Below are 10,906 nucleotides of genomic sequence, written 5' to 3' on the forward strand. Positions count from 1 at the left end.
TATCACAGGTTGTGTGCTAAGTTCAATCAGTTCTTGGATACCTCTTTTGGGTTGTTGATTGAATTGATTGACACTTGGATATTGGTTTTGATGATACCGTCCAAGTTATTTCTCTTATTCAATCGGGCTCGCTAATTCCTATTTGTTTGATTGCAGATTGAATTGAGAAATTGAGATATAACTCTTGATATACTTTTCTAAAGATTGAGTATGATTGTCTAGTTGATTCTCTTGAAAATATATTGGAGTTTGTCCATACAGATTGCCAAAACGAAATATTGTGGTGTTGTTGTTAGACCCCGCTTTTTCAGGTTGAATCCCAGCCGATTGTCCATATACAACGCTGTCTTTCCATTGATCCTGTATGTAAATAAATAATATTGCATTGAGTTATTGGTAATTGGGTTGAGTTATTGCATTGATTCTTTCGAGAAAAACTAGCCGTTCGTTTTTTTTTTGTTAAAAAATGACCCTTCTCCGACAAAAAAATTATGCAAAACTCTGTCACAAACTCTCAACTCTCTTTCTAATTTCTTCCAACAAAAAACAAAAACATGGTTTGTTTTTCAGGTCGAAGAGAATGTGCAACCGTTTAGAGCGACGCTCGCGATCAGAACACATGACGATGATCAAGGCATTAACGTCAGCGGAAGTAATGATTCTCAATGGAACTGTGTATTATGGTCTTTGTGGCCATAAATGGTAATGAAAATTGAAGATCAATTAACCAAATAAATGAAAGGTTCGAGGAGATCTACCTAGAAATAGAAGTTTTAAGGGTGCAATTGGAATGAGTGAAGGAGAATTGTCCTGAAATTTCCCTTTTCAGAAGAGTGAGCATGTGAGAAAGTTGTTCATCAAGTAAGTTTTGAATAATATTCTAACTTAATCTTGATTTTATTTTTTTTAGGAAGCATTGGCTCTTTGCCGATACCAAGCTATTCGTCACAAAGGATTTGAGCATGAGCAATTCTATTGAATTAGAAAATATTTTCTTGAGAATTTCATCAAAGCTTGACTATTTAATTGTAATACTCTAATTGTTCTTTTTTACATTATGTAATAGTGACATTATCAATTTGATGAATTACGACAACAAAGTTCAGAAAACCAACCAGATTTATGCCTAGGTAAACCAATCGTGATTCTGGAAACCAGACTCAACAGCCAAAATAACCTGTCGTAACTTGTAATTCCCAACTACAAGTTATGGTTCTGGAAAACATATTACAACCCGAAAATTTGAGTAGTTTTCCGACCAAGAAACCAAATTTCATGCTTATTGAATTAGGCCAAGAATTTGCGGTTCTTGGAATCGTCTCTTTCAGAATCCAGATCCAAAGTTACTTGCTAAAAGTTTTTCTAATGAAATGATTCCGATAGGACTAGGATGTTGTGCGTGGAGGTGTATACACTAATCATTTTTACAGAATGAACGTGTCAAATACACGGAAAGACAGAACTGAAATCGTATATGCTAGAGACTCTACGTACTGTTAAGCAATTTGAAATTACATCTTAAGATAGTAGTAAAAATTAGAGACATGTACTCTTTTTATTTACCCGGCTATTTGTAGACTTTTACTGGCTGCATATGATGTTTTTGGGGAACTATCAGAATGCTCCAAGCCAACGTACTCCTCCCTAGGTCCATAATCATGACCATATCTTCTCGGAAAACGGCTGGACACTGTATCTGAGTCCTGAAGGTACTCAGATTGACCCGGACATGACGGAGATTTGAACTTCAACTTAGCGAATTCCTCGTCAGAAACCTGCAATTTCATCTGAATGCGCAATTTGACTGCATCTAAAGTCTCTCCTTCATGGATAACCAAGAAAAATGGTTCCCCAAAATTCTGTTCCACGTACTGTCCTTTTGTGAAGTGATAAAAATGAATCAAGCGATCCAGAGGACCCAAGTTTTTCTCCTCCTCTAGAATCTCCTCTGCCCGTAGCTTCCATTTTTCATCAATTTTCTCGATCTTCTCACTAAGCGAAAAAACCTCCCAAAACTTGTGGTCGTAAACTTCCAGCAATCTAAGTTCCGCATCGGGATGAGACAGCTCAACCTTTGTCTTCAGATCATTAAGCAAGTCACCAACTGTACTTTGTTCCGGAAATCTAATACTATGAACGACCTTATCATCTTTTGTTGCATGATGGAATGCAACATTTAGAGTTTTCAAACCCTCCAACTCGGGTAAAGGAATGTCCAGGACTTCGTAATACAAAATATCAGTTGGCTGATTGAAATGATTCATCAATATATGAGACAAGCGGAGGAAACCTTGGTACCTAATAGGTTGTGGCCGAGAGTAAAAGTTCTCACGGAAAAGTCTGATCTTGGTTGGGTCATCCAAACAAAGATGGCGTGCTACTCTGTCCGTGACATCATCATATTTTAGTACCTTCGAAAGCTCTAAAGAAAAATCATCTTCCATCGGCTTATCCAAAGACCGAAAATGCACAACCTGACGGTTACTAACCTCTTCCAGAAAAGAACGAACATCAGGAAAGCGGAATTGTGTCATACTACCGGCTGAAGCAGGTTTCTGGAAGCAAATAATGTCCCCATCTATGAGCTTGCTAGCACAGAATGTGAGATTTTTGTCTATGTGTTTAGGCGCAAACCTTGATTCCTCATAAAGTTCTATTTCCTCATCTGGTGAGAACCCAGCCATCTCATTAAGCTTTTTCAGAATTTCAAAAGGCATACCATTACGATTCACAATGAGTCTCCCCACATACCGAATTTCTTCCTTTTCAGCATCATAAAGCTTGAAAAAGAGAATAATATCTTCTTTTGGTGTATAACAAGGAGGAGCTATGGGATGTAATTCCGGCCCAATCTCTACTTCCAAGAACAGCATTAAGTCTTGGTACCACCATCCCCCATTGCCGGGCACCTTATTTGGAAATTCTATGACCTGCCGAACAGATTGGGATTCCTCTTGAATCATTAATGGTCGGTATGGACGATAACTATGACATAGCCAAAACCGCTGAAATTGCACTGGTACACCAAACTCTTTAAAAACTTCCTCCTTGAATAGATTAAATGGCATTTGTTTCTGGATACGAAAACTGCGAACTTTGTAGTGATCAACAAGGTCAAAATAGACATCTTTCCCAATCTGCTGAGAAAGGTCCTCATCTCGAGCAACCTTTATAGTAGTATACTGGTAAGCCTCTGCTTTTTCCTTCTTCTTGAGCTCCTTTTCTTCTTGTTCTTTCTTCCACCTAATCCTCAGCTGTTCAGCAATGTCCTTCTCCTCCACGTTACAAATAATTTCATCTCTATTGCTTTCACGTATATACACAAGCATATATGCATTTGAAAATCTTGCCTCCCCTCCGTATTGCTCCTCAAGTACCCGCTTGATATCTTCTTTTGTTACCAGCTCATCATTGAATTTGAACCATTGCTCTGAGACTGTTGGTCTAATAAAAGCATAGTAGTGTCCCCCATCTCCCCCGCCACTGTGAACCAAAACAGCCTGAAGTGTGTAGAGATTGCGAACACTCTTATCAGAATCTGGTGATAAGTATTTGCCATCCTCCCTGTCAAGATCAAGTTGCAGGGGGAATTCATAGCGATCATTTATCTTTACCATAGTGTCCCGCATAACATCATACTCATACCGTTTCAGCTGGAGTTGGAGAACAGGTGGGAAGTCAATGAAAAGGACACCCTTCTTTGCATCTTGTAAACCATGCTCTTGACCAGCTTGATACTTGTTATCACCTTCAAGACGCTCCACTTCCACATACTTGTCGAAAGAAGCATAAACATCTTGACAGCCTTTGACATCAAGTTGAATGTCATAAAAGGACTCCTTTCTAGTAGATTTATAGTCCACATTAATGCATTCAATATAGTTCATATGGTGACCTTCGAACAAGTGTTGTATCGTACCTTCCACAGCAGTTCCCTTCATTTTATTTTCTAGATTTTCACACAGAACCCTATTAAGCTCCTGCACATCATGTTGCATGAAAGCCTGGTTCGTATTCCATCCAAAAGATTTAGTAAGCTCTTTCGTTCCGACGCTATCTTTCTTGTACTGAAGCTTATAAAACAAAGTCTGTAGAGCCAAAGGGATGCTGCTGCCTGATGCCAAATTATTCTCAGTTGTTGGCATATGGTACACCGCCTTCCTGAAATAAGGAATATGATATAGAGTCTGGAGAAGAGAGTTCATATAACATGTTGCTCCTTGATTCTTAAGACCAACATAACCCGTTTCTTTTCTAGAATCATATGTCCAATCGTCAGGCATGATCTTAACCTCTGCTTCAATAATACAAGTATCTTCTACGATATAACCTTTATCAGGGTCGTTGAGTTCACCAAGAGGCATGAACCTTGTATGACCCAAATCAATGTGTTGTGCACTAAATTTGTATGGTTGTGTCTCTCTCCTCACTGTGTCCTCGTTATTAATTTGGTTGACGACTGACAAACTGAACTGTGCACACCTAACCCACCCCAATGGAAAATCATCCCAATCCGCAACAGCAAGGTACATCGACAAGTAATCTACGCTGTTTCCCTTGGGAAACAACAACACACGCCATTTAGAATCACCAACATTGAACGCATCCGAGTGATGTTTTTTAGGGTCCAGCTTAGAAAAATTCTCAATCTTCCAGGTAAATTTTGAAGACGGAGGATCCTGATTTTCCACTGTGCTAACAACGGCTTCCGCTGGAGAGACTTCCACTGGTTCGGGACTTCCAACAATCATCACATCATCACCTTCATGATCTTCACTAGATATCTCATCATCAATATCATGTGGCTGTAGAGGAAGAGGCAAGACAGTCATGTCTGTAAATCAAATATAAACTAAAGAATAAAAATCAGAAAATTTCGTAAGAGTACGAAAGAGAGATTTCGATGATCGGAAAAGAGAAAAAAAAAGATTTACTTATAGAGTTAAAGAGTTTGGCAAACAGGGTATTACAATGAAAAGGAAATAAACACGGCTTTATATGGACGGACTTTGCTTCTATAACAAGAAATATAATAACGGAAGGAAACTGTTTTAAGGTCACGTCTCTAATAGGAAACCGAAGCAAAGTAAGATTACTTGACGACGGAAGGGAGATACAGTAAAACTTCGCTAAGATAATAAAATTCTTCCGTCTTCTACATGCTAAATTTTAACTCGATAAATTAATAATTTTGATAAAATAATAATTTTTTTCGGCCCCAAGGTTATTAATTTATCGAAGTTTTACGGTAAGAGGCGATTTTTTAGGGAAGCATTTTTCTTCACTGTTGTTAACAACGTCTCCTGCCCCAATGACCGAAGATTTTTCCAAATTAATATCTTTGTCAAAGTAGGAAAATCTTTGTGCATCTTCCAAATTCCATGACATCTAAGTACTTGGAATAGATCATGGAAGTTCGAGTTTAACTGTGGAAAGTAAAATATATTCCACAAAATCAACGGTCAAAAAGAGACTATTAATTTAGAAATATTACCAACCACAAGATTGAGCGCGATTTAGAATAGTGTTTAATACTATTGGGATTGTCACTTTCTCTCGGATTCCAAAGTAACTTCCATGAAATCTTGGCATATGCTTTGGAAAAAATGTGGATAACCCCAATTTTGAAGCCCTCAGACTATATATTCCACACTTTTTCCAGACTTACAATACGACTTGTAATTAGTGCAGATTTGTGTCATGCCTAAAATTCATGTGGCTTATCTATTTCTTTGATGCTTCTTAGTGCGGCATAATAATCTAGTGACTTAATTCAAGAAAATTTTTCTTCATTAATAAGGGAAAACAAAAAGTAAGGATCCTTTTTTGTTGTTGGCAATGTAGGTCTCGGCAGACATGGACGACATTTTGATGTAAGACATGTATTAATTTAGGAAATACATTATTATTATTATTATTATTATTTTTTATTATTATTATTATTATTAATTATTAATTTATATGTTTATTATAAAGAAAAATCAATATTACAAGGAATGATCGGCAGCCTAGCAACAAGCTGGTCGCCAACACCTTTTTGAATAACAATTCCTAGCCTATGGAAAAGAGAATTGCCCAGCTTGAAATTGGCATCATGTCTAGCCATGCAATTCCTCATTCTTTTGAGAATGAAAATTGTATACGCTCCGAGCTCACCTAAGGTGGTAAAGGCCAGCACACCAAAACCATAGCCATGTAAAGAGCAGGTGTCCAAGTATTTCTTTTTTTTGCGAGTGATAGCAGCAGCAATGGCCTGGCCAGGTACACGAGTCTGAGCACTTGTAAAAGGCGATACACCCGTAACATCCATGCATACATCCTTACCGTCCTCCCAATTGTAAACCATAATATCCGCAGGCTTGAGATCAATACCGTTCTTCGAGAAACCCAAAGAGACTTCCTTCCTAACAGCGACACCCGCTTTATAAAAAATGTCAGCGAAGGCATCTTTCACTAAGTCATGGCGAAATTTCTGTCGAACCTCACTGGCACAGTGAATAGCATGGTCACCAAAGTCATCCATGGGTCGTTTGCAGCAAGAGCATAAGTTGTTCTCCTCGAATAAAGGTATCCCTAGTCACTGCAACAAGACATAATTGAATTGTCTAGGACCAACAGTTTGGTTAAGCCCAGATATAAGAATGGACTTAAGAAAGTCCAAGGCATGTTCTACTCGGATACACTGCCATAAAGTGTAGTCAGGCGCTGTTACGGGAAGACTAGAATGTATCTTCTTTTTGACAACATCAAAGTAAATAACTGCTAGAATCTTTAATATTATTTTTATTTTTTAGTTATTTATTTATTTTTTAAAACAGAGATATCTATACAATTATTATTATTATCATTATTATTAATCAAAAACAGAGATATCTCTATAATTCTTCTACTTTTACTATCAATTTTTTTATTCGCGCTTCTATTCTCTGCTAAGTGGCATCAAGAGCATGTCTTCGATCCTCTTATTCTTTTCAATCTAATCTTCTTTATCCTTTCATATCTTCTTCGATCCTGTTTCAAATACATAAATGGCGATTTCTTACGGCGTAATGTGATTCTACTATTTCATGAAAATCAACGGTAGATTTAGTTATCGTAATAATTTTTGTGCTTATTACTCCCATTTGGGAGAATTCCATATTAATGAAGAAGACAATTTCTTCAAATCAAAATGATAGATTTTAATTCAAAGGCCATCCTCAAATGTCATTAATTTTATTTTTTAAATTCATATATTTAATACGTTTATATTAAAATTTACTTATTGTTGTGAAATAAAAAAAAAATGTATGTTATTACGTTTTTCATTGATGCGTCTTAACATGATGTATACAATTTTTTTATATCAATGAAATTGTGAGAATTAATCTTCATTCAAAACAAAACAAAACAAAAAAAACTTTAAAAGGTGTTATCTTGGATCTCTTTCTTATTAATTTGAATTTTTCCTTTTTCAAAATAAATAAATATGTGATATCGTTAAATGCAAGTCTCTTCTGATGGTTTCACATATTTTCCACCCACACTTTTCCGGCTTACCACCCACATCAATTGTCACCCTCACTGTTAACCACCTAAATATTTTTTCATAAATCCTTAATACTACTTTTTGGCTTTTTATTTTAACACAACAATAAAACGACCCCAATAACCAAACAGAAAAAGCCTATAAGTTCTGAATTAATTTTGTTCATCATCCCTATCACTGACTACCTTTTTTACACTATCTTCAAACACTGATCACCACCATCACTCTTTAGACATATCAAGTTGTTTATTTTAGAGGGATATCAATCCATACTGTAGTCATCCAGAAATGGTCGTTTGTGAAAGCACGTAGTCATTCAGACACAACCTACATACTGCTTTAGGTAGTCGTTCGTATCTTAACTGCTATGAGAACCTTCCACTCGTCCAGAAGTCAGCGACTGGTTCAACGAATTTAAAAAGAAAAAAAGAAGGCATACCAAAGTTCCAATGTTGATCCCTTATTTACCTCTAAATCTTGTCCACTTAATGTCTTTTCAGTAGAATTGATATATTAATCTTTTTTAATGTTGGATTTATCCAAGATTTGGATATTTTTCTCTAGATTCCCAATCATGGAATCTTCCAATCATGGAATCTTCCATGATAAGATAAGATAATATAAAAAGTTAATGAGTTTTTGGTGCACTACAATTAGAATCCTATTAATGGGGTTGCACCCATTTGGGTTTTGGGGGCTTCATAGGATTCTAGTATCCTAAAATTGGCTAGGGGGACCTAATTAGTCTTAAAAGTTAGACTTACCCTTTTACTAAAATCATAATCAAACTTAATTCAACTTCTTTATCTCTTATTCTTCTCAAAATCAATCAACAAACCTATGATTAAACAAAATTCAAAATTTTTGATCAAATCTTCATTGAGTTTGAAAAATGTTTATTAAGGTTGAATCTTCAAGATGAAATCCACCGTATACTTGTTATGACTTTAAGTCCAAACAACAGTAAATCCTCAACTATGTTAAGAATCGAAAAATTCACCATTTATTTTACTTTTAGATTGGTTTAATAAGTCACATCAATGAATTTAGGGTTGACAACGGCTAGGACTTCTTGTCGACCTAGCTAGCCGTGAACGGATTGTTACTGTTGGGACTTAAAGAAATCCCATCCATGGGTTACCTATTACGGTTGATACTTCCCTAGTCATTTTTTGTTCTGTATCTGCATAAAACTAAAAATTTGCTTGTGCTTCGGCTAGGAATTCTCGTCTGTTATATTAACTTTAGGATCCCACCCGCGACATTTGTTTCCCAGTCGTATGTTAATTAATTACTAGGTCTTGCAATTGTTCTGGTCGTGTACTATTTTGACGGTTAGTTTGTAAAAAAAATTCCATCCGTTAACTGGACAGACAAATGTTTTTTGTATTGTTTCCTAACCGTAACATTCTGAGTGAAGGTTAATTATCTCTTTATTCTTATATAATTGTGCCAATTTTAGGAACTTAGGAAAAGGAAAAGACATGCATACATATTCCATAATATTTCATTGAAATTGAAAGGCATACATATTTCATAGCATAAACTTCAAAGAAAAGATCATTACATTACCGGTCTTAATAATAATGATAGAAATCAGCAAAACTACTTTCTTCCAAGACACGATAGCAACCATAAAGGTCAAACTTCTTACCATGGACACACTCATAATCGGCTTCGACCATTTCCCTCTGAAAAACAATTCAATTATAAGTTTATGCTATGAAAAACAATACTTGATGGACGAATTATTGACAAACTTACTCTTTTGAGCACGTGGCATACTGGATTGTTTTATTTTACGGATCTCATTTCCTCTTTGAAATCTTACAATTGTGGAAAAATATTATCAAATCTTGTTTTAATGAGTTTCATCGATCTTCCATTATTATTTCCGTCTAATGTCACAAAAACAATGTAAATGTTTACATCTTCGTAATGCTTTGCTACCGTCAGAAACGCTTTGACAATTGCAACATCTTCTTTGGTGGGGTAGTGAGTACATGTTTTTCTTTTTTATTGGAACAAATAGAAGGAGAGTTGAGAATTGTGAGAGAGTTTTTTCATAATTTTTTTGTTGGAAAAGGGTCATTTTATATCAAAAAGATGACCCAACATATAGTTTTTGAAAAAACTAGTCGTTCCTCAAAAAAATCAATTCAACAACTCAATCCAATTAACAATATCTCAATGAAATGATCCATTTACGACTAGGATCAATGGAAAGACCGCGCCGTATATGGACAGTCGATTGGGTTTCAACCGTTACCAACCCGCAAATCTGAACACTGGCATCACAGATAAATTTGTGCTGGGACGTGTACTTATCGTATGGGAAAACATAGATTTACGGCTTGGTAAGGGTTGTGTTACAACATCTATCAGTCAAACTCTCAAGCATTACTATCTCAAGCTTGTTTTTCAAGTTTAGTGATCAAAACTATAAGTCTTGATTTCTAGTCTACTTATACCTATGTCTCGGACTAGGATAGATTGTGTAGTTGAACTTTAGACTTCACGGGGTTCATCAATTGAAGACGAAGAACTACTAAGGAGAGCTTCTGGAACTTCATCAACAAAAGGTATGTGGAGACTGAAACTCATCTATCACTCGGAAAGTCTTTTTTTTACTCTATCTCGTATATTGAGGAAAAAGTCGTATAGCTATAAAGTATTCAATTATACATATTTAATATTTCAAGCTGAGTTTAACTCGCTTACATATTTCTCGAAATATGTGTTGGTGATATTTCTCTATAACCAAGTTCATCTTATGTTCTTGATGAAAGTCAAAAGATGAACATATGAAAATCTCCTTGTAACATCTCATTTGATGTAGACTCGGAATTTTTCGTATTGATTATGTCAATCACTTGAAAATAGCTTTGATGTTAATAGTTTGTACAAACAACTATTTTCATCCTCTAAGAATGTTTCAGAGTTTAGAACACTTAACCATAATTGTATTATAGAATAGTATGCATACTTGCATATATTTTGATCCAAGACCGGTATAGTATGCATACCCGTACGCATACTGGCGAGGTCAAGTAAAGTCCGAGATCCTTGGTATGCATACCCGTACGCGTACTGGCGAACTCAGTTGAAGTCCGGGAACTATTGTATGAGTACCCGTACGTGTACTAAATTCAACTGATGTTTTGGATGTGTGATAGTTTGCTTACCCGTTCGCATACTGTCGGACACAGTCAAAGTTTGATTACTTAAGTATGCGTACCCATTGGCATACTTGAGTGTGTTAAGTTCTAGAATCGGTTGTGTCATGAAATAATACATTTATATAATAAGGGATGCAATCTTTTCATAACATGGGTAAATAGTTCATGAATTGATTCGAGTAAATCAAACCGATTTTGC

The 10,906-nt window shown here is 35.9% G+C and overlaps 1 protein-coding gene across 1 annotated transcript; it reads right to left on the minus strand.

Moving 5' to 3' along the window:
* Nucleotides 1–1,387: 1,387 nt before the first annotated feature.
* LOC113319577 (ubiquitin carboxyl-terminal hydrolase 13-like) lies at nucleotides 1,388–4,832 on the minus strand. The gene has a single exon (XM_026567826.1). The coding sequence runs from the start codon at nucleotides 4,830–4,832 to the stop codon at nucleotides 1,560–1,562; it is 3,273 nt and encodes a 1,090-aa protein (XP_026423611.1). The 3' UTR covers nucleotides 1,388–1,559.
* Between the last annotated feature and the right edge of the window lie 6,074 nt (nucleotides 4,833–10,906).

The sequence above is a fragment of the Papaver somniferum genome, chromosome 10 (genome assembly GCF_003573695.1).
Source record: "Papaver somniferum cultivar HN1 chromosome 10, ASM357369v1, whole genome shotgun sequence".
Taxonomy (NCBI): Eukaryota; Viridiplantae; Streptophyta; class Magnoliopsida; order Ranunculales; family Papaveraceae; genus Papaver; species Papaver somniferum.